This window comes from Balaenoptera musculus, chromosome 7 (genome assembly GCF_009873245.2).
Source record: "Balaenoptera musculus isolate JJ_BM4_2016_0621 chromosome 7, mBalMus1.pri.v3, whole genome shotgun sequence".
NCBI classification, from domain to species: domain Eukaryota; kingdom Metazoa; phylum Chordata; class Mammalia; order Artiodactyla; family Balaenopteridae; genus Balaenoptera; species Balaenoptera musculus.
In genome coordinates, this window is record NC_045791.1 from 69,483,687 (window position 1) to 69,509,448 (window position 25,762).

The following is a 25,762-nucleotide window of genomic DNA, read 5'->3' on the forward strand; positions in this document are numbered from 1 at the left end:
AGAAACGAAGCCCCAACACAGCCAAAAACATAAATAAATAAATAAATAAATAAATTTTAAAACAAACAAAAAAAACCAAAAAAACAAGACCCATATATATGCTGTCTACAAGAGACCCACTTCAGACCTAGAGACACATACAGAGTGAAAGTGAGGGGATGGAAAAAGATATTCCATGCAAATGGAAATCAAAAGAAAGCTGGAGTAGCTATACTCATATCAGACAAAATAGACTTTAAAATAAAGACTATTACAAGAGACAAAGAAGGACACTACATAATGATCCAAGGGATCATTCCAAGAAGAAGATATAACAATTGTAAATATTTATGCACACAACATAGGAGCACCTCAGTATATAAGACAAATACTAACAGCCATAAAAGGGGAAATCAACAGTAACACAATCATATTAGGGGATTTTAACACCCCACTTTCACCAATGGACAGATCATCCAAAATGAAAATAAATAAGGAAACAGAAGCTTTAAATGATACATTAAACAAGATGGAGTTAATTGATATTTATAGGACATTCCACACAAAAATAACAGAATACACATTTTTCTCAAGTGCTCATGGAACATTCTCCAGGATAGATCATATCTTGGGTCACAAATCAAGCCTTGGTAAATTTAAGAAAATTGAAATCGTATCAAGTATCTCTTCTGACCACAACGCTATGAGACTAGATATCAATTACAGGAAAAGATCTGTAAAAAATACAAACACATGGAGGCTAAACAATACACTGCTTAATAACCAAGTGATCACTGAAGAAATCAAAGAGGAAATCAAAAAATACCCAGAAACAAATGACAATGGAGACACGATGACCCAAAACCTATGGGATGCAGCAAAAGCAGTTCTAAGAGGGAAGTTTATAGCAATACAAGCCTACATCAAGAAACAGGAAACATCTCAAATAAACAGCCTAACCTTGCACCTAAAGCAATTAGAGAAAGAAGAACAAAAACACCCCAAAGTTAGCAGAAGGAAAGAAATTATAAAGATCAGATCAGAAATAAATGAAAAAGAAATGAAGGAAACGATAGCAAAGATCAATAAAACTAAAAGCTGGTTCTTAGAGAAGATAAACAAAATTGATAAACCATTAGCCAGACTCATCAAGAAAAAAAAGGGAGAAGACTCAAATCAATAGAATTAGAAATGAAAAAGGAGACGTAACAACTGACACTGCAGAAATAAAAAGGATCATGAGAGATTACTACAAGCAAGTCTATGCCAATAAAATGGACAACCTGGAAGAAATGGACAAATTCTTAGAAATGCACAACCTGCCGAGACCGAACCAGGAAGAAATAGAAAATATGAACAGACCAATCACAAGCACTGAAATTGAAACTGTGATTAAAAATCTTCCAACAAACAGAAGCCCAGGACCAGATGGCTTCACAGGCAAATCCTATCAAACATTTAGACAAGAGCTAACACCTATCCTTCTCAAACTCTTCCAAAATATAGCAGAGGGAGGAACACTCCCAAACTCATTCTACGAGGCCACCATCACCCTGATACCAAAACCAGACAAAGATGTCACAAAGAAAGAAAACTACAGGCCAATATCACTGATGAACATAGATGCAAAAATCCTCAACAAAATACTAGCAAACAGAATCCAACAGCTCATTAAAAGGATCATACACCATGATCAAGTGGGGTTTATTCCAGGAATGCAAGGATTCTTCAATATATGCAAATGAATCAACGTGATACACCATATTAACAAATTGAAGGAGAAAAACCATATGATCATCTCAATAGATGCAGAGAAAGCTTTTGACAAAATTCAACACCCATTTATGATACAAACCCTGCAGAAAGTAGGCATAGAGGGAACTTTCCTCAACATAATAAAGGCCATATATGACAAACCCACAGCCAACATCATCCTCAATGGTGAAAAACTGAAACCATTTCCACTAAGATCAGGAACAAGACAAGGTTGCCCACTCTCACCACAATTATTCAACATAGTTTTGGAAGTTTTAGCCACAGCAATCAGAGAAGAAAAAGAAATAAAAGGAATTCAAATCGGAAAAGAAGAAGTAAAGCTGTCACTGTTTGCAGATGACACGATGACTCTACGTAGAGAATCCTAAAGATGCTACCAGAAAACTACTAGAGCTAATCAATGAATTTGGTAAAGTAGCAGGATAAAAAATTAATGCACAGAAATCTCTGGCATTCCTATACACTATGATGAAAAATCTGAAAGTGAAATTAAGAAAACACTCCCATTTACCATTGCAAAAAAAGAATAAAATATCTAGGAATAAAACTACCTAAGGAGACAAAAGTCTTGTATGCAGAAAACTATAAGACACTGATGACAGAAATTAAAGATGATACAAACAGATGGAGAGATGTACCATGTTCTTAGATTGTAAGAATCAACATTGTGAAAGTGACTGTACTATCCAAAGCCATCTACAGATTCAATGCAATCCCTATCAAACTACCAATGGCATTTTTCACAGAACTAGAACAAAAAATCTTAAAATTTGCATGGAAACACAAAAGACCCCGAATAGCCAAAGCAATCTTGAGAAAGAAAAACAGAGCTGGAGGAATCAGACTCCCTGACTTCAGACTATACTACAAAGCTACAGTAATCAAGACAGTATGGTACTGGCACAAAAACAGAAATATAGATAAATGGAACAGGATAGAAAGCCCAGAGATAAACCCACGCACATATGGTCACCTTATCTTTGATAAAGGAGGCAAGAATATACAGTGGAGAAAAGACAGCCTCTTCAATAAGTGGTGCTGGGAAAACTGGACAGCTACATGTAAAAGTATGAAATTAGAACACTCCCTAACACCATCCACAAAAATAAACTCAAAATGGATTAAAGACCTAAATGTAAGGCCAGACACTATCAAACTCTTAGAGGAAAACACAGGCAGAACACTCTATGACATAAATCACAGCAAGATCCTTTTTGACCCACCTCCTAGAGAAATGGAAATAAAAACAAAAATAAACAAATGGGACCTAATGAAACTTAAAAGCTTTTGCACAGCAAAGGAAACCATAAACAAGACGAAAAGACAACCCTCAGAATGGGAGAAAATATTTGCAAATGAAGCAACTGACAAATGATTAATGTCCAAGATTTATAAGCAGCTCATGCAGCTCAATAACAAAAAAACAAACAACCCAATCCAAAAATGGGCAGAAGACCTAAATAGACATTTCTCCAAAGAAGATATACAGATTGCCAACAAACACATGAAAGAATGCTCAACACCATTAATCATTAGAGAAATGCAAATCAAAACTACAATGAGATATCATCTCACACCAGTCAGAATGGCCATCATCAAAAAATCTAGAAACAATAAATGCTGGAGAGGGTGTGGAGAAAAGGGAACCCTCTTGCACTGTTGGTGGGAATGTAAATTGATACAGCCACTATGGAGAACAGAATGGAGGTTCCTTAAAAAACTAAAAATAGAACTAGCATACGACCCAGCAATCCCACTACTGGGCATATACCCTGAGAAAACCGTAATTCATAAAGACTCATGTACCAAAATGTTCATTGCAGCTCTATTTACAATAGCCAGGACATGAAAGCAACCTAAGTGTCCATCATTGGATGAATGGATATAGAAGATGTGGCACATATATACAATGGAATATTACTCAGCCATAAAAAGAAATGAAATTGAGTTATTTGTAGTGAGGTGGATGGACCTAGAGTCTGTCATACAGAGTGAAGTAAGTCAGAAAGAGAAAAACAAATACTGTATGCTAACACATATATATGGAATCTAAGAAAAAAAAAAAAGGTCATGAAGAACCTAGGGGTAAGACAGGAATAAAGACACAGACTTACTAGAGAATGGACTTGAGGATGTGGGGAGGGGGAAGGGTAAGCTGTGACAAAGTGAGAGTGGCATGGACATATATACACTACCAAACGTAAAATAGATAGCTAGTGGGAAGCAGCCGCATAGCACAGGGGATCAGCTCGGTGGTTTGTGACCACCTAGAGGGGTGGGATAGGGAGGGTGGGAGGAAGGGAGACACAAGAGGGAAGAGATATGGGAACATATGTATATGTATAACTGATTCACTTTGTTATAAAGCAGAAACTAACACAGCATTGTAAAGCAATTATACTCCAATAAAGATGTTAAAAAAAAAAAAAGAATTACCATATGACCCAGCAATCCCACTACTGGGCATATACCCAGAGAAAACCATAATTCAAAAAGACACATGCACCCCAATGTTCATTGCAGCACTATTTACAATAGCCAGGTCATGGAAGCAACCTAAATGCCCATCGACAGACAAATGGATAAAGAAGATGTGGTACATATATACAATGGAATATTACTCAGCCATAAAAAGGAATGAAATTGGGTCATTTGTAGAGACATGGATGGATCTAGAGACTGTCATACAGAGTGAAGTAAGTCAGAAAGAGAAAAACAAATATCGTATATTAATGCATATATGTGGAACCTAGAAAAATGGTACAGATGAACCAGTTTGCTGGGCAGAAATTGAGACACAGATGTAGAGAACAAACGTATGGACACCAAGGGGGGAAAGTGGTGGGGGGTGGGGGGGGGTGTGATAAATTGGGAGATTGGGATTGACATGTATACACTAATATGTATAAAATGTATAACTAATAAGAACCTGCTGTATAAAAAAATAAATAAAATAAAATTCAAAAATTCAAAAAAAAAAGGAAGCCTAACTTTGCGAGTGCCTGGCAGTGTGCACTTCTCTTTTATCATTTCACCAAATCTTCACAACCACCCCACAGAAAGGCATCATTTTCCCCACTTAACAGGTAAGAAAACTGAGGGTCATAAACCTAAGTAATTATCACAAGTTCACCCACTTGGAAAGTGATACTGCCACATGGAACTACTAGCCAATGTTTGCGGCAAGCATTTTACAGCTTTGTGAGCACTCACACAGGAAGTGCCAGGCATTGAAATAAGCTCATTACTATGTCATCTGACTAAAGTCTCACAACAGCCCCTTGTGATGTTTATGTATTGATAATATCATCATCTCCATAATGAAAACATGGAATTTTAGACTTCTTTTGTGCCTTTTCTGCTGTTTGTTATGTTTTTTTGTTTTGTTTATCTCTTTAGACATAAAGACCATTCAAAAAACAGAAAACAAACGGGTTTTTCTCACATATTATTTTTTGGAGTCCAAATTGTCAATGGGTTTTAGGAGACAAGAGACTAACCATACTCTCACAACTCTTAGCATTTTTCCCCTATGGATTGAATGTAAAGTATTTCTGAGGGAGGATGGATGAGGGACCAAAGATGGTAGCCCCACCTATCCTTGGAATTTTGTCAGGAAAAATAAACTGTAAGGTGATGCTTGATATCTTTGCTCTTACTCAAGGTTTAATTGGGTGGGAATACTGAGATAAGAGAGGAAATGTGCTTTTATTATTTTAACTTATCTGCACTTACCAGGATATACATGCAGCGCAATTCTCAATGGTTTGTTCAGAAAATAAAGGAATTTATGTTTAAATAAAGCTATAGCTTGTGTCTCTAACAACCTATTCATCAAAAACTAGGCAGGAGGGGCTTCCCTGGTGGCGCAGTGGTTGAGAATCTGCCTGCTAATGCAGGGAACACGGGTTCGAGCCCTGGTCTGGGAAGATCCCGCATGCCGCGGAGCAACTAGGCCCGTGAGCCACAACTACTGAGCCTGCGCGTCTGGAGCCTGTGCTCCGCAACAAGAGAGGCCGCGATAGTGAGAGGCCCGCGCACCGCGATGAAGAGTGGCCCCCGCTTGCCACAACTGGAGAAAGCCCTCGCACAGAAACGAAGACCCAACACAGCCAAAAAAAAAAAAAAAAAAAAAAAAACTAGGCAGGAAAAATTGGGGGATATAGATAATAATAATAATAAAATTTAATGTATAGGTTTTTTTGAAGATTTGTGAATAGACTTTCCAAATCACAGTAACGTATTTTTAATGTGCACACATTGGCTCAGTCATCCAACTCTGTCTCCAAACCTTCCTGGATGCCCTACCCAGTGTCTGGAACACATTCTCATTCTCAGCTATATGAGCTCGTGCCTTTTCAATTGTTCAATCATCCCCCCAAATTATTACCTTTCAGGATGCTTTTTGGTACTGACTAGAAGCATGATGGTAATATCCTTTAGAATATCTGTCTGAAGTAACCTTTTCAGACTGCATTTTCTTCACTTGTAAAATGAGAGTCTGGATTAGATCATCAGCAAGGTGTCATCCAGGTCTTAAATTTTATAGGTTTCTAGTATAATGTATTAAATCAACAAACGTATTGAGCACCTACTAATGTCAGGCTCTGTATCAGAAACTGGGGGAACCAGAATGCAGTCCCTCCCCTCAAACACCTTATTCTATAGCAAGGGGGAGGGGCTCAGAGATGGCTAATTATCATTCAATATCAAAAATGATGAAATCAAAGTATGTGCACAGAGATGGAGTGATTATGGTTAAGTAAAACACAGAAAAGATGACATCTGAGTTGAGCCTTGAGAGATGAGTTAATAGGCCCAGACACAGAGGAAAGGACCTTCTACATAGAAGGAATAGCATAAGCAATGGCATAGGAACGTGAGAATACATGGGCAGAGAAAGGAGAGCACAGATGAGAGGAGCAGTAGAGCAGTAGGACAAGGACCACACCCTATGAGAAGTCAGTCATCCAGTGTAAGTCATCTGGAGCTGCCATATAGAAATCCAACAACTGGATGGCTTAAACCAGGGGTCCCCAACCCCCGGGCCGAGGACCACTACCGGTTAGGAACCAGCAGGAGGTCAGCGCCGGGCGGGAGAGTGAGCGAAGCTTCATCTGCTGCTCCCCATAGCTCCCATTATCGCCTGAACCACGCCCCCGCCCCCAGGTCCGTGGAAAAATTGTCTCCCACGAAACGGGTCCCCGGTGCCGAAAAGTTTGGGGACTGCTGGCTTAAACAACAAAAGTTTATTTCCTCACAGTTCTGGAGGCTGGAAGTCCAAGATCAAGGAGTTGGCAGGTTTGGTTTCTCCTGAGGCCTCTGTCACTGGCTGCACTGTTTGGAAAACAGTGAGGAAAAGCCTCAGGGCAGCCAGAGTGGCTACCATCAGGTGCATATATTAAAACTCAGTCACCTCATTCATAAGAGAACCCTTATGACTGCCTCAGCCAAATGACTGCATATTTGATTTTACATTCAATTTTGGAAAGCTAGTTTGTTTTGCCACTTTAGAAGTTTAGAACTGAAACCTTAAGCATTTGGGAAGCCTACAGGGGAGATATGTCAATAATGATAAGAAATGGCTGCTGACAGATTGTATTTTTCAAAGATGGTCCCAGCAATCTCTCCCATCCCTCATGCTCTCCTGCAGTGTAACCTTGCCACTGCACCATTAGTAAGTAAACTCTAAATCTTGTTTCCTTGAATTTGGGGCTGACCTCATGACAACACCAATGGTGTTGGTGTTGTATGATTTCTGAGGCCATGAGGAAAGGCCGTGAAGCTTCCACCTGTTTCTCACCCTCTGGAAGCCCCATTTTGGGGTTTTCCCTCTCAAAACTCAGTCACCATGCTGTGCAAATCTTAAACCATGTTAAGAGGCCATGTGTAGGTGTTCCAGTCAATAGTTGCAGCAGAGACCAGCCTTTAGATGTCCCAGCCCAGGTGCCAGACAGGTGAGTGAGTGATCATGGAGAGAAATCCTCCAGTCCTAGCTGTTCCAGATTCCAGCTATTAAAGTCACTGCTAGTCACCTGAGTCTTCCTAGCTCAGGGGCCAGGCGTGGTAGAGCAGAGAACTGTCTCCATACACCCTTTCTTAATTCTTGATCTACAGTATCTGAGAGCATAATAAAATAATTTTTTATGCCACTAAATTTGGGGTGGCTTACTGCAGAGCAATAGTAACTTAGTGGGACAGTTAAACCACTAAGGGAACAAGATTTTAAAAGATACTTATAATAAGTAAAAAGATGAACCAAAAAAGTATAGTCTGAGTCCATTTAGTATGGAAAAATAGCTCTGCACACCTCAATATTGTTCCTGAAAAGTTCCCTATTTACAGTACAGCATACTATGCTCACAATGATATTCCAGTCTCACTAAGAAAATGTTAGATTTAGTTCAGGATATATAATTTTACAACGCAAGGGAAATAGATCATACATTTTAGAAAGATACACCTTTCATTGGTTAATATTTAAAAAGATTCGGTGCTTTAAAAGGAATAACATTTCCATTATCAGAAAAATTAAAACACATAAATATTTTCATTCTTTGATAACACTGAATAAATTAGGCTTCACTATAATTTTTAACTGAATGTATTTCGTATTTTTGGTGTTTGTGCTGCTTGTCAAGAGTAAGTCTTGGGAACTCGAATATTATTATTTATTTATTTATATACATTCTCTTTTTCAAAAGAGGATTTGAGGAGGCTTTGGTGTTTGCTTAACCAGCTTCATACCCCATCCAGCATACTGTGTATGATGGAATCATTAAGAAATACACTTCAACAATGGTGATGATGTTAAATTATGGCCTCTCTAGAGATGAGGGACTATGTCCTATTACTTGTTTATGTATCCCCAATATTGCCTAGTTCAATTCTTTGTAACAGAAGCTCAAAAGAGATTTGGTGAATTGAATTGACAGACTTGTGTTCAGATCTTTATATAACTTATGTCTAAAATTTCTCTCCAGAACACTACAGCGAAATCAGCAAAAAGATCTGAAGTAATCATTATCCTCAAGTAATACCAAAAAGCCATGTAAAATACCACCCGCTTCTAAAATGGAAATACCTATGCATTACAATAAACACACCGTATGATGGGCTTTTCTAATTTTATTTCCATGGAGTTTTACACCATTCAAGTGGTATTATAAAGAGCCCAATTATAGTTCAGGTCAGGACTAACATTGAATGAGGAGGATGGTGCGTGTGGTTACATGTGGTTGTGTGTACCTGTGCATGAGTATGTATGTTTAGAAGGGAAGCAGATTTATTAGCAGAAATAGGACTTCAGGTCTCATAATACCATCACAAATATTCTTTGCAAAGAGCAGACAGTGACTGGGGCAAAGTGGGGTCTGGTGGCTGGCCCCTAGGAAGACACAGGGTGCCAGCAACCATGTTAACATCAGGAGTTCCGGTTACTCCTTTCCTCCTGGAGACCAGCAAAGCCCAGGTCCTCTTCCCACCCTTTGAAGGTTCTCACCCTGCAGCTCCATATAGGACCCCCATTAGCATTCATCCTAGAGCGCTGGGTCCCCGACTAGAGACAGGTCAAGTGGAGGTTCCCTCCCAGTTGTTCCATTGTACAACTCAAGATTGCAGAGATGGACTGTTGACTGAAATTTTATCTTTGCTGGTCATTAAACTATATGCAGGCAGTGTAATCGCAGTTGGGGATGCAATTAAAATTCAATTCAAAATATATGATCCCTATCCTCCAGAATTTATAATCTACTGGGAAAGACAGGCTCAGACATTTCTACTAGCCATAGTCATTTCTAACTATAGACATCAGATGCTAGTCTTTAAGTATGAGTGAAGTGCTGTGTGGGGAATCTGTGGAGGGACGTCGTTACCACTGGTACTGTGGAGGAAAATACAGATCTCTCTTGACTCTCAATTTTGATAGATGGTTCTGATTAGAACAGCTAGTGCTATGAATTATAAAATGCTTTTAATAAAATAATTATAATAGTATTTAATTTATTGAACATACACAATGTCCAAGATTCTAGCATTATGCTATGCACTTGACTGCATTTCTTATTTTACCCTTAAAAGAGCCCTAGAAGTAGGTACTATTATTATACTTGTTTTATAGGTAAAGTAACTGAAGTTTAAAGAAGTGACTTACCTAAGGTTACACAATTAGAAAATGGCAGAGCCAGGACATCCACAGAGTTCAGGATATTTCAAACCAAATTTTGCACTGCTCAATGTCAGGAAAATATCTGGGTTCCTTGCCTCCATAATATAATGATTCTGATATTTTAAAATATTTCTGTGTTCTTGATTTCCCCTTACCCTCAAGAAAGAAAAGAAATTTAACACAAGACTTAATCTGTAACTCAAGATTTATCTGTCTTTATCGATACAATAGAGTATTAGTTGTCTAGCAAATTTTCTAGTTAATTGCTAATTAATTATATATTTCAGATTGCTTGTAATATGTTTAAGAAGAGTATAGAGAGCTTTACTGGTAGGTTACAATTATAAGATTATATAGTTCTCACCACTGATTTAAAAATAATTAATGAAGGCTTGTATGGCTGTTAGCATAACTGACACAACCTTGTGTCTTACAGTTCCTCCTGTCCTTTCACTGACCCTACCCAGGACTGTACTGTGTAGTAAATCACTTGTCTGTCATCAAGGGCTTTGTAGTTAACAGGTATTGTTTAATAATCATTAGGACCAGGTGGCCTCTATGCTCTGTTAGTCCCAAAACAATGATGAAAACCCTTGCTGACGTATTCCTGGTGACCACGAGACTAGTTACCCACTCATAAATCTTGATTTAGGAATGCATGTCCTGCTTCCAAGCACCTACTTTCATACCCCAGGTTAACTATAAAATTATCCAACGACCCCTCAGTGGTGAGGAGTGCAGCTGCAAATGCTTCCAGATCGTTGTCCATCCAATCCAGATCCTACCCTGTGAGTAAGTTACCCTATGATAAACTGATCCATTGATTATACGGAGCTGCCTGCCTCGATTTTTGGTCTCACAATGACTTCTCAGTTCTGTGGACACTTTTGTTCCCTCCATTTTCCAACAAGGCTCAAGTTTCAAGATGGCAAGGACATTATTTCAAAAATGTTAATTTCTAGTTCACTGGGGGCAGCAAGAACCTCTTCAGACATTTTATGTTCAAAAGTGTCAAAATTTCCTATACCAAAATACACAGGCCACAATTTTGGAACAAGATTTCTATGGCACACGAGTTACATACCACACCACACCACACCACATCAACCATTCCACCCACCTGGAGCAGGAGCAAGGAAGCTTCTGTAGCTTGTATTACTCCCTTCAAAGTCCAGGAGACCATAATCTCTTTCCACTTGAGAATAAAATTATAGCCTTTATCCAGTAGGTTAATTTATCAACTGATCTCTGGTTTCCAAATTAATCAACAAGTATACAAGTAGAACATAATGCCAAAGAAAATGTACAAATGCATCTGGTATCCCAGACTGGATTAAGCAAAGAGCAAATTTAAGTATGTGCTTAGGGTACCACAAAAAGTCAAAATAGCATGTAAGCTGTCATTAGGAGAGAGAAGTATACTTTAATAAACCACATTACACTGATTTTATAAATCAGATTAAAATATTTTTTTGAAATATGTTTGAGAGGTTGAGGGGACGGGGAGGCATCATAACCTTTACAGAGGTTGAGGCCACTAAAGGCAATCAACCCTTCTTTATATCTCAGAGTAGAACAGTTTGACATAGAATACAATTGATCAACCAGAATCCCTCCAAATTCTTTATTTGTGACAGATATTGGAAGCTTTTAATATAGTTCACAAAATGGTTCTAGTCAATAATGGGGTCTATTTCTAAGTACTTGTCCTCATGTGGTTTAGAGTTTCAACAGTGGGTTGCTTCGATTGAGGTTTCAATAGGAGAAACTGTGGACATACTTCAGTGGATGTTTATTGAATTAATGAAACAGAAGCAACAGACCTGGATTCAAAACCCACTTTTTTCTAACCTGTGACCTTGGATCACTTACCTTGAGCTTAGGTTTCTACATCCATAAAATGAAAATCACATTATGTACTTCATGGGGTTGTTATGATGATTAAATGAGATAATGTAAGTGAGATTATCTCATTAAGGTAGTTGAATCTCTTATTTGGGGTTGGGAGGATTAGAAATGAGACACTTATTTAAGGAATTGTACTAAAATCCTTCATAACCTCCCCATAATCATTCATTCATTAAAAGTATATAGAATACCTACAGGTACAGTATTAGGTACAGAGAATCTTCCATGATAAAACCTTAGGAAAGAGGACTTTTTATGTCCATTTGGACATAGTTTACAAACTACGTAGTCTTTGATAGAGTCTGCAACAATTCATTGTAGTTTCAACCTAACCATCCCTCCCTGGTGCCGCCCCCCCAACTTTGAATAAGAGAGGGAGTGAAAGTGTCTGTTTTACACTTTACAATACAAATTACCTAGTGATTTTCAAAAATCAAAGTTTAATGGCTTGATACTTTTAGAGTCACGAAATAGGTGCAAATGTCAAAACTGACCAACCAAAATGTCACCCCCTCTGCGAACTTGCACCCAAAATGTCACCTCCTCTTGAAGGCACCCTCCTCTCCGGTCTCTAAGATTTCACAAATGCTGCTCCACCTGTCTGGATCATGCTCTCCTGACCTCTCTACCTCAGGTCATTGGCTCCTACCCAAACTTCAGCACTCTCTTCAGTCATTCTCTGTCCTGGATGGCTCCTCTATCCTCACTCCTACTGTCCCCAGTCTAAATAGGGGCCTTTCTCACCCTTATAGTAGGGTATTAAAATGAAATCAAGTTTGGTTTTTTCTTAACTGGAAAGATCATTTAAAACGTGTTAGTAGTGGAAACAATCATTCACCTTTGAAGCAGATTCTTTTGCTTTAGGAAAATCACTAGAATACTTTTATAAACATAACAACCACCATTGTTCTTGGAGAAAAATATTAAGTCATCTTTAATTTGAAAGCTAGTACTTCAGACAGAGATGTGAAACAAGCCACTGATCATTGTACATTCTGTTGTCTTTAGCATAAATACACCCTTGCAGAGACAGAGACGGATAATGTTAAGTTTTTTCCTAAGTATTTAATCTTGCCTCTGAACCCACCTCCCACCCCTGACCCAGGAGATATGTATATCTTTTATAAAATAATTTTTTCTCACAGACTGGTTTGGAACAGTCCATTTCGGGCTTTCACTTAACATCGTGTTAGAGTGAAGATCTGGGATGGCCTTGGAACAGCTTTACCGTGGCTGAACTCTTGGCAACGCACCCGTGGGTTTTTTTTACTGAATAACCCAGACTTTGAAGTACGTCTTCTAAACTGTGGCATTGTCTTGTCTATTCCCCTGAGGCTAAAGAGTACCTGGTGGGTGAGGGTGAAGGAATTGGGTGTTTCCACTGTCAATCATCCTGGGGTGGGAGATGAGGTAGGCCTGGGCATGGACTGGGAGAGGGCAGACTTCTTCCCAGTTAATAGACAAAGGAGAGGTAAGTGTAGAAACTCCACAATGTGTAGATGCCTGGGGTGACCTGCCACATGGAACAGTCTCTGACATACAATATCAATTTATTTATATTTAATATTGATGGAAGATCCTAAGAGTAGCAAGTCTCTTTTAATGGCAGCTGAGTTAAAAGGTACTTTCTATGTTGTGCTTGAATTATGCCTAAGCCTTCAGTTAAGCGTTAAGTATTTCAGTAGGTTTGGCTGTGCTCTAGGGAATTAGGGGAGAACTTTGTGCACACATCTAGTGTGAAGCAAAGAAGAGCAGCAGCAGCACTAAAAGGCACTTACAGGACATCAAAAAATAAACTGTGGAATATGGAGCTATAACGTCCAGATCAAGATGGCTAGTCAATTGGTCAGTGATCATCGGGACAGTTTGTGGAACATGGAAGTGTTCCTTGGAGATTTATAGAACTTATTTGGGAAGCAAATCCAGTAAAAGAACAGATTTCCCACAATTCTCCCCGAGGGCTATTGCTATTGTTTGTGGGAATATTGATAGAAAAGTATGTGCTTTTTAAAGGTTAAAAAACTTGGACTCCATTCTTCATTTTGTCTTTTCTGCAGAACCATCAACTTATTGACAATAAGGACTGTGTCTCTTTTATCTTTGCATCATCACAGTTTCTAGAACAGTGTCTGGAACACAATAGGTGCTCAAAAATATTTGCTGAGTTACACATGCATAAAGTCTGTCACAATATTGTCTTCAACTTGATGAGTTGACTTAGGTCAATAGTCATTTAAAACTGGTTGTGAAACTGGAAACCAAAAAACTCCTAGAAGAAAACATAGGCAGAACACTCTTTGACATAAATCGTAGCAATATTTTTTGGATCTGTTTCCTAAGGCAAAGGAAACAAAAGCAAAAATAAACAAGTGGGACCTGATTAAACTTAAAAGCTTTTGCACAGCAAAGGAAACCATCGACAAAATGAAAACACAACCTACTGAATGGAAGAAAATATTTGCAAATGATGACCAATAAGAGGTTAATATCCAAAATATACAAACAGCTCATACAACTCAATATCAAAAACCCTCAAACAATCCTATTAAAAAATGAGCATAAGACCTGAATAGACATTTTTCCAAAGAAGACATACAGATGGCCAACACACATGTGAAAAGATGCCCAACACTGCTAATCACTAGAGAAATGCAAATCAAAACCACAATGAGATACCACCTCACACCTGTCAGAATGTCTAAAAGACCATATATAACAAATGTTGGCGAGGATGTGGAGAAAAGGGAACCCTTGTACACTGTTGGTAGGAATACAAATTAGTGCAGTTACTATGGAAAACAGTACGGAAGTTCCTCAAAAACACTAAAAATAGAACTACCAGATGATCCAGCAATTTCATTCCTAGGTATATATCCAAAGAAAACAAAAACAATTTAAAAAGATACATGCACCCCAATGTTCATAGCAGCATTATTTACAATAGCCAAGATATGGAAGCAACTTAAGTATCTGTCAACAGATGAATGGATAAAGAAGATGTGATACACACACACACACACACACACACACACATACACAGTGGAATGAAATACTACTCAGCCATAAAAAAAGAATGAAAGTTTGCCATTTGCAACAACATGGATGGACCTGGAGGGTACTATGCCTAGTGAAATAATAGAGATAGACAAATACTGCATGTTATCACTTGTATGAGGAATCTAAAAAATAAAACAAATGAATGAGTATAACAAAACAGAAACAGACTCATAGAGTACAAACTAGTGGTTACCAGTGGTGAGAGGGAAGTGGGGAGGGGCAAGATGAGGGTAGGGTTTTAAGAGGTACAAACTACTATGTATAAAATAAATAAGAAAAAGGATACATTGTACAGCACAGGGAATATAGCCAATATATTATAATAACTTTAAATGGAGTACAGCCTATAAAAATTTTGAATCACTATGTTGTACACTTGAAACTAATATAATATTGTAAACCAACAACACCTCGATTAAAAAAACTGGTTATTAGAAATATACTGAAATAGAATTAGTAAGATACCTTGATACTCTCTATTGTAAGCCTGTTGCTATAACTTTCAAACTGGAAAATATGTTTTAAGCACAGATTCCTGCAAAAAGCTGCACAATCATCACATATTGCCAGAGAATCAGGAAACCAGAAGAGACCTGAAGGCCATGTAGTTCCCTCACTTTATGAATGAAGAAATTAAAGTCCAGAGTGAAAAAGTAACTCGTCCAGAGTCACACATCTCACCAATGGTGGAGCCAGGGCTAGGTTGCACCTGTTCTGATTCATTGCTCTTCTTCTTAGTACTACATCATACACTTCTACTAAATCATACCAATCATGGGTCCATGGCTAGATGGGCAGTTGATAGTATTTATTTGTATTTTATGTTTAAAAAATACTCTGAAACAATAGATGGTGTAGAGATTTTTTTACACATACTTTGCTTGATTTTATGAGCACTGAAGATCCTTAAAAGTCCTAAACAGTGGTTTTCATACCTGGCTCTAAAAAGACCTATGCCACGGTCCTAGCCCAAGCCAGCAGGACTCAGGCATTGGTATTTTTGAAAAAGCTTCCCCAAATGTTTATAATTGCAACCAAGATTGAAAATCATTGTTCTAAAATAGTTTTATTTAATGTCCTTATCCATTTTTCAATCCTTTTGTTTACATTTCCCAACTTCTCCCTGATGTCCTCCTCTACGATTAACTGGGAGACACTGAGAACGCACAGTCCTCATTTGGATTTCACTGATGACCAGTGGGAACTTCCTAAATTAGTGCAGTTCAATGCTAAAACCATTTAATTTACATTAAACACAAAAGACATTTCCACCTGCTTGGGACAACACAGCATTGCATTATTTTAGAGAATAGGTTTCCATAGAATCACATGATCAGCAAGAAGCATATCATTCAAACCCCAGCCACTAGGGAAATTTTTACCTATAGTGCATGCCCTCTTTGTTCAAAGTCATCAAGGAGAAGTATTTTGTATTTTCTTTTGTTATTCTTTGCCACACTGCTGAGAATGTTCTTTACTTAACCAATTTAATGTAACTGCTGTCTTCTGTGGAAATGAAGAACAATGAATAGATTGCCTGTTTATGTATCTTTTCTTTAGTTGTGGACTCACAAATTCAAAACTTAGCCTTCTTTTCTTCAGGCTAATAATAACTTAACCTGTCATTATGGCCTATATTTTATAACCATTTATAGTTTTCATTCCTTCTTTCTGAACATAATAGAGCACTGTGTAATAAAATAGTTATTTACCTTTGCTTTAGCATGTCATCTAAAGGTGAAAAATGCAATGAGGTCAACATTTTTAAGTATCATTACCTTCATACTCAAATACTTTCCAGTTTTTACCTTATTTTTCAATTTTAAGACATAAAATACAGTTACTGGGTAATAAATTATAATTACCTTACCTTGTATCTGAAAATAGAATGCAAACATAAAGCTTTCTTGCTTTGGTAATTTCTGTAATTTATACACAGCATTGATGAGGCCCTAGGTATAATTCAAATGTACAGACTGCACCCAAAATACCATAAACATAAGCTTTTCTTAGAGCAAATCGTCACTGAAGCACCAGCTCAGACAACAGAATTAGTCATTAACTCTTCAGGCAGCCTTTACATTTTCTTTATATAGTGTTATCTATACTCATCGTAATATTGTGCCATTTTTACCAGCTAGTTAAGATTTCATTGTATAAACAGTAGCTGAATATATTCATGTCAAAGATAATCATTCCTTTAAAAGGTTTCTTTGTCAGGTGTTCATTAAAGTGGATTTCACATCAAAATGATAGTCACTAATATAGGGCAAACATCTTACCCATTTGGCAGGTCTTCTTAAAAATTTAATTTTATTAGCACTGTATCAAATCCTCAGCCTATATTATGTCTCCTTAACAGCACAAAAATCTGTTTTATGAATGCACACAATTGGTGGGCATCCAAAGTGGAATAATCTGTGTATCATTTACAAATATAGGAGACCACAATAGAAGTGATGCTGCTCATGAATGCATCAGAAATTCACCATTAAATATATCTATTTTCACCAATGGTATACTTTGTAAACAGTGCTTCCACTTTCTTAATATTGGTCTTCAGAAATTCATTTTGTGATAAATTCCCTAAATAAAGGCTTCTTCCCAGCTGATGTTTACCACTCCGGGCTGCATGAAGCACTGGCATTTTGCTTCAAGACAGGAGGTAACAGGAATAAATACAGCACCAGCTACATTTCCTCTGCATCAGATATGTGAATGTTTTGAGCATTGTAATGGGTAGCGTGGGTGACACAGAATTTCACAAAATCGCCCACACAAAGAGCAGCCCTTCTTCAGAAGGCACAGCAGACACCATTTTGTCTCATTCCAAAGCAGTTCACAACCTTCTCCAGTTTTTCAGTTGAAGCTTTCAGACACAAAGTTTTTAATCTAAACCTGATGGGACATCATGAATTTTTAGGAGGGTAATTTGATTTCTAGACAGTAGGAGGGAGAATAGAAAAGGGCAAGAATTGAGGTCACAGCTGTAAATATCTCTGAGCTCTCTGAAGGAGTAAATTAAAGTGAGAATAGCCTTTATTTTTAGTTACATAGACACTGATAGGCATTAAATTAATGCCAGTGTAAGATTTCATTCTTACATTTCTTCATAGGAGGGACCCATATTTGCCCTGGGGGTTTGGTGGCAAAGGGGTCAGGGTAGGGGTAAGTCATGAAACCCACTCCATGTCTTTCTGTGGAGATACGTGAGAAACCAGTTGTGGGCTGCTGCCTAGGAAGCCCCGCCCACTAAGAAGACCTCTTGGGACTCTGATTGGCCTATGAATGTGTTAATCACAATTATATCAATATATGCTGTGCTGTAGCTGTTTGTGGGGAGATTTTAAGGGATTTTTAGCTTTGTTTGCTTTTGCTTTAGTTTTTGGCAAGCCAAAGGATATATCTAAGTGACAGCTGGCTTTTAACATTGTAACCTGACTCTTCCCAAATTTATTGTCACTGCTTAAAACATTTTGGCGTATATTATTAGAATTCCCTTCTACTCCAACGGCTCATCTTTTTCTACATCCTGAGTACTATCAATCTTCATCCTTTGAGGGAAGATTTTATTTTGTGTATGTATTTGTTTCTTATTGTGGAAAACACACATAACATAAAATTTGTCATTTTAAAGTGTACAATTTAGTGGCATTTAGTGCCTTCACAATGTTGTGCAACCATTACTACCGATCTAGTTCTAGAACATTTTCATCACCCCTGCTCAAAAAGCAGTCACTCCACATTACCCCCTCCCCTAGCCCCTGACAACGGCTAATCTGCCATCTCTATGGATTTGCCTATTCTGGATATTTCACATAAACGGAACCATACAACATGTGTCCTTTTGTGTCTGCATTCTTTCACATGTAATGTTTTTGAGAATCATCCATGTTGTATCTGTATTTGTTTTGAAGCAACAGGAAGTCAAATAGAGCCTAGTCTGGTCAGTTGGCTGAGTATATACTGTTTGAAAAGAGTTTAAGTGATATTACAAAGTAAATGAGATTAATTTTCCTATGTGCTCATGTTTTGTTTTTTTGCCCTTGAATACATAGGTTCTATTTACACTAAAAAAACAAAAACAAAAAAACCCCACACCAAATAAACACCACAATACATTATTACCAGGTTCTATTTACACTAAAAAAACAAAAACAAAAAAACCCCACACCAAATAAACACCACAATACATTATTACCTATACTCAGAATATAAGTATTGCTTGATTACTGCCAAGTAGACTTAGGTTCTCTTTTCCGGGGGTGGGAGTTGGCCAAAGGATGTGATACTGAAGATGTTACACAGAAACTATGACATCCCCCTAATGAAAAATATGAGGTACTGTATCTGAATTCAGATCTTAGGTGACTATAAGGCAAAGTATTCAAGTTAGGCTTTTGTAGCCTCTCTTTGTAACATCCTCCCTTTTAATTGCCCACTCTCCTAGTTCTCCCATTAAGGTGAAATATCTAGTTAATAACAAAAATTCACTCTAAAATATTTATGACTTAATGAATTTAGAAACTAATGAAGATATCCTTGCTTAATTCTACAAATTAATTAACTTTTGATCAATAAGTGGAGAGAGATGTTAAGGGAAGGATCCTTTCTTGTTCTCTCAAATCACACCACATGGACCAGTGTGGTTCTCAAACTTTTTGTGTCTAAGAATCACTAGCATATTTGTTTTAAAATATAAATTTCTAGACCCCAGAAATTCTGATTCAATCTGGGTGAGGAGCAGAAATCTCTACTTTCAATAACTATCCTAGGTTGGTGGTCCTCAGACTTTAGTGTGTATCAGAATCACTCTGAGAGCTTGTTAAAACACAGATTTCTGGACCTCAGAATCTAGAGTTTCTGATTCATAGGTCTGGAGTGGGGCCTGAGAGTTTACCTAACAAGATCGCAGGTGATGCTGATGCTGCTGGTTGGGGACCATGTTTTGAGAACCACAGTCTTAGGTGATTCTAAAATAACTGTGCCGGGCTTCCCTGGCGGCGCAGTGGTTGAGAATCTGCCTGCCAATGCAGAGAACATGGGTTCGAGCCCTGGTCTCGGAAGATCCCACATGCCGCGGAGCAACTGGGCCCATGAGTCACAGCTACTGAGCCTGCGCGTCTGGAGCCTGTGCTCCGCAACAAGAGAGGCCCGCGCACCGCAATTAAGAGTGGCCCCCGCTCGCCACAACTGGAGAAAGCCCTCGCACAGAAACGAAGACGCAACACAGCCATAAATAAATGAATTAATTAATTAAAAAAAAAAAAACCTTTAAAATAACTGTGCCTTGGCTACATTTGGAGCCATACTGATAAACTAATCACAATTCTGCAAATCAAGCTAAGCCTGTATGGCAGCCTGTGATAAAAGGGCTTGGCTTTCACAGGGGTGGAATAAAATAAACCTTTGTCCCTAGCTGTGGAAGCATCAATAATTTTCACCAACAATTTTAATAGGGTACTATTTTAATCTAAAATATCAGTTAAGGACCTAAAACCAATGCATGAAAAACAATATTTTCTTTTGACTTTCAGGTGTACATATAAAAATTTGTAAATTATTGTTACAGACTTCATTTAAAATAATTTATATATAAAAAAACAACTGGGGACTTCCCTGGTGGTGCAGTGGTTAAGAATCCATCTGCCACCGCAGGGGACACGGGTTTGAGCCCTGGTCTGGGAAGATCCCACATGCAGCAGAGCAACTAAGCCCACACGCCACAACTACTGAGCCTGCACTCTAGAGCCCGCGAGCCACAACTACTGAGCCAGTGTGCTGCAACTACTGAAGCCCATGTGCCTAGAGCCCCTGCTCCGCAACAAGAGAAGCCACCGCAATGAGAAGCCTGCGCACCACAACGAAGAATAGCCCATGCTCGCTGCAACTAGAGAAAGCCCGCGCGCAGCGACAAAGACCCAACACAACCAAAACTAAATAAATTTTTTAAAAAAACAACAAAAGAAATGAAGCACTTAAGAAAATCACTGTTTAATGGCTTGGGGTTTCGATAGAAAACTGATTCAGGGGTACAGCCTACTGGATAATTCTGAGATTGCAAAGGAAGAAATTGTCATGGGAATTTTAACATTTAATATCTTTCTTTTATGTATTAATTTCTTTCCATGTTTCTTTATAAGCATGGTATAATGGAAACATCATGAACTTTGGAGGTTCAAGATCTTTCTTTGCCTTGTGACTTTCCTTGCTATATGACCTTGGGCAAGTTACTCAAGCTTCAGGTTCCTACACTGTATAATGGGGTAACACAATAATTACTACCCAGCAGACCTATTATGAGAATTAGGAAATAAAACATTTAAATTTCCAGCATAATGTTGGACTTATTGCAGAATCTATGTCCTTTACACACACACACACACACACACACACACACACACACACACATACTAAACAAACATAAAAGAAAAAAACTCAGTTTCTGACCTTCTTTCTATACAAGTTCCCTAAACTTAATTCTGCTTTGAAGCAACATTTACCAGCACATGTGGGGACTCCATGTTGGTGTTTCTCTGCATTTTGAGTTCTGATAGTTCTATACTTTAATGAGTTAGGGAGGACCAGGCAGTGGAAGAGCCTCATCACCTTTTGCTGGTATTAAAACTTAATGATGGAGGGCCGCGCCATGGCCCGAAAGGCTGGGAGGCCGCCAGAGGAAACACTGTTGCTCTGGAAACGGGAGCAAGCCCTGTTGAAGACCCTTGTTGTGGACCGGGACACGGAGACGTGGCAACGGGACCCCGCCTTTTCGGGCCTGCAGAGGGTCGGGGGCGTGGACGTGTCCTTTGTGAAGGGCGACAGTGTCAGCGCCTGTGCCTCCCTGGTGGTGCTCAGCTACCCTGAGCCCGAGTTGATGTATGAGGACTGTCGCATGGTGAGCCTGACAGGCCCCTATGTGTCAGGCTTCCTGGCCTTCCGAGAGGTGCCCTTCCTGGTGGACGTGGTACAGTGGCTGCGGCAGAAGGAGCCCTGCCTCATGCCCCAGGTCCTTTTTGTGGATGGAAATGGGGTGCTTCACCACCGAGGCTTTGGGGTGGCCTGCCACCTTGGTGTCCTCACAGACCTGTCCAGCATCGGGGTGGCCAAGAAACTCCTGCAGGTGGACGGGCTGGAGAACAACGCTCTGCACAAGGAGAAGATACGGCTCCTGAAGGCTGGAGGAGACTCATTTCCTCTGATGGGAGGTTCCGGGACCATCCTGGGCATGGCGCTGAAGAGCCACGACCACAGCACCAAGCCCCTCTGTGTCTCTGTGGGCCACAAAATGAGCCTGGAGGCAGCCGTGCGCCTGACCCATGGCTGCTGCAAGTTTCGGATTCTGGAGGCCCTGCACCAGGCTGACATCCACTCCCCAGACTACATCCGCAGGACCCTGGGAGTCCAAGGGGCCCCTGCCTTGCGGCCGAAAGGAGCAAGAAGGCACAGAGGCCAAAGCCGTGCCCCCAGGGAGTCTCAGAAGAGCCCACAGATTTAGAAATTATCCATTGACTTTCTGCCATGGGGCTTGAGAGTTTGTTCCCTCTCACATAGCCTCTCATACACTTTCCTTCCACCCATCTTCTCATTTTCATTGAATCAGAATTCAATGTCTGCGTTATTCTTTCTTTGCACATACTACTCATAGCTGAGCAATGTAATGTAATTACATCCCCTTTTTTGTACAACCTCTTGCTTTTCCTGCACTTGATAATTGCCTCATGTTTTGGGTTTGGTTTATTTTCTCTGTATTCATTACTTATTCCCAAACCCTGCAATGGAAAGATAAATCTCTTTTTGGTACATTAAAAGCATCAGGCCATCTTGAATTTATTTTTTTCTCGGAGCCTGTGGTAGCCAGCTTCCGAGACGGCCTCCTGGGGCTGGTGTCGCCCTGTGGCCACACTGAACCTGCTCCATCTGTATGACCAATGGACGTGTGGGTGTGTGAGGGTGTGTCACTTCTGATACTAGGCCTAAAACACACTGGGACTTTTGTCTTGATGGTGCCCCCTCCTTCTCTCTCCCCCCTCATCATTCACTTCGAGAGAAGTCAGCTGCTGTGTTGTAAACTGCTCTGTGAAGTCCACATGGCAGAGAACTGAGCCCACCTGCCAGTCACCGTGTGAGGGAGTCATCTTGGACAGCCTCCAGCCCTGCTCAAGCCTTTAGATGCCCCAGCCCTGGCTGTCATCTGACTGCAACCTCAGGAGAGACCCTGGGACAGAACCACCTAGCCAGTCTGCTTCCAGGTTCCTATCTCACAGTTTCTGAGTATCTCACCTTTGTTCTGGAATAATATTTTTATGCAGCAGAACATAACTAATACAGAGCCACTCCTCCCATAAAAAAAAACAATAAATAAAAACTTAATGATAGCGGATTAACCAAGATGGCGGAGTAGAAGGACGTGCTCTCACTCCCTCTTGCGAGAGCACCAGAATCACCACTGGCTGCTGGACAATCATTGACAGGAAGACCCTGGACTTCACCAAGGAGGATACCCCACGTCCAAGGACAGAGGAGAAGCCACAGTGAGACGGTAGGAGGGGTGCAATCAGAGTAAAATCAAATCCCATAACTGCTGGGTGGGTGACTCACAGACTGGCGAACACTTATACCACAGAATTCCACCCACTGGAGTGAAGGTTCTGAGCCCCACGTCAGGCTTCCCAACCTGGGGGTCCGGCAACGGGAGGAGGAATTCCTAGAGAATCAGACTTTGAAGCCTAGTGGGAATTGATGGCAGGACTTTGACAGGACTGGGGGAAACAGAGACCCCACTCTTGGAGGGCACACACAAAGTAATGTGTGCATCGGGACCCAGGGGAAGGAGCAGTGACCCTGGGGGAGACTGAACCAGACCTACCTGCTGGTGTTGGGGGGTCTCCTGCAGAGGCGAGTAGTGGCTCTGTTTCACCGTGGGGATAAGGACACTGGCAGCAGAGGTTCTGGGAAGTTCTCCTTGGCGTGAGCCCTCCCAGAGTCTGCCATTAACCCCACCAAAGAGCACCGGTAGGCTCCAGTGTTGGGTTGCCTCAGGCAAAACAACCAACAGGGAGGGAACCCAGCCCCACCCATCAACAGTCAAGTGGATTAAGGTTTTACTGAGCTCTGACCGCCACAGCAACAGGGAGGGAACCCAGCCCCACCCATCAACAGTCAAGTGGATTAAGGTTTTACTGAGCTCTGACCGCCACAGCAACAGTCAGCTCTACCCACCACCAGAGCCTCCCATCAAGCCTCTTAGATAGCCTCAACCACCAGAGGGCAGACAACAGAAGCAAGAAAAACTACGATCCTGCAGCCTGTGGACCAAAAACCACAGTTACAGAAAGATAGAGAAGATGAAAAGGCAGAGGGCTATGTACCAGATGAAGGAACAAGAAAAAACCCCAGAAAAACAACTAAATGAAGTGGAGATAGGCAACCTTCCAGAAAAAAAATTCAGAATAATGATAGTGAAGATGATCCAGGACCTCGGAATAAGAATGGAGGCAAAGATTGAGAAGATGCAAGAAATGATTAACAAAGACCTAGAAGAATTAAAGAACAAACAAACAGAGATCACCAATACAATAACTGAAATGAAAACTACACTAGAAGGAATCAATAGCAGAATAACTGAGGCAGAAGAACAGATAAGTGACCTGGAAGACAGAATGGTGGAATTCACTGCTGCAGAACAGACTAAAGAAAAAAGAATGAAAAGAAATGAAGACAGCCTAAGAGACCTCTGGGACAACATTAAACGCAACAACATTCGCATTATAGGGGTCCCAGAAGGAGAAGAGAGAGAGAAAGGACCAGAGAAAATATTTGAAGAGATTATAGTCGAAAACTTCCCTAACATGGGAAAGGAAATAGCCACCCAAGTCCAGGAAGCGCAGAGAGTCCCATACAGGATAAACCCAAGGAGAAACACGCCGAGACACATAGTAATCAAAGTGGCAAAAATTAAAGACAAAGAAAAATTATTGAAAGCAGCAAGGGAAAAACGACAAATAACATACAAGGGAACTCCCATAAGGTTAACAGCTGATTTCTCAGCAGAAACTCTGCAAGCCAGAAGGGAGTGGCATGATATACTTAAAGTGATGAAAGGGAAGAACCTACAACCAAGATTACTCTACCCGGCAAGGATCTCATTTAGATTTGATGGAGAAATCAAAAGCTTTGCAGACAAGCAAAAGCTAAGAGAATTCAGCACCACCAAACCAGCTCTACAACAAATGCTAAAGGAACTTCTCTAAGTGGGAAACACAAGAGAAGAAAAGGACCTACAAAAACAAACCCAAAACAATTAAGAAAATGGTCATAGGAACATACATATCGATAATTACCTTAAACGTGAATGGATTAAATGCCCCAACCAAAAGACATAGACTGGCTGAATGGATACAACAACAAGACCCATATATATGCTGTCTACAAGAGACCCACTTTAGACCTAGGGACACATACAGACTGAAAGTGAGGGGATGGAAAAAGATATTCCATGCAAATGGAAATCAAAAGAAAGCTGGTGTAGCTATACTCATATCAGATAAAATAGACTTTAAAATAAAGAATGTTACAAGAGACAAGGAAGGACACTACATAATGATCCAGGGATCAATCCAAGAAGAAGATATAACAATTATAAATATATATGCACCCAACTTAGGAGCACCTCAATACATAAGGCAACTGCTAACAGCTATAAAAGAGGAAATCGACAGTAACACAATAATAGTGGGGGACTTTAACACCTCACTTACACCAATGGACAGATCACCCAAAATGAAAATAAATAAGGAAACAGAAGCTTTAAATGACACAATAGACCAGATAGATTTAATTGATATATATAGGACATTCCATCCAAAAACAGCA

General features: G+C 39.7%; 1 protein-coding gene and 1 long non-coding RNA gene across 2 annotated transcripts in view; one reads left to right on the forward strand and one right to left on the reverse strand.

Moving 5' to 3' along the window:
- Positions 1–25,762, reverse strand: part of LOC118898493 — a 158,464-nt gene that overhangs the window by 20,686 nt on the left and 112,016 nt on the right. The window lies entirely within an intron of this gene.
- On the forward strand, positions 21,531–22,529 carry LOC118898492 (endonuclease V-like). Its single transcript, XM_036858935.1, is given in 3 exon segments — positions 21,531–21,785; positions 21,897–22,304; positions 22,307–22,529. Coding segments are annotated over 3 exon segments (750 nt in total). The 5' UTR covers positions 21,531–21,536; the 3' UTR covers positions 22,400–22,529.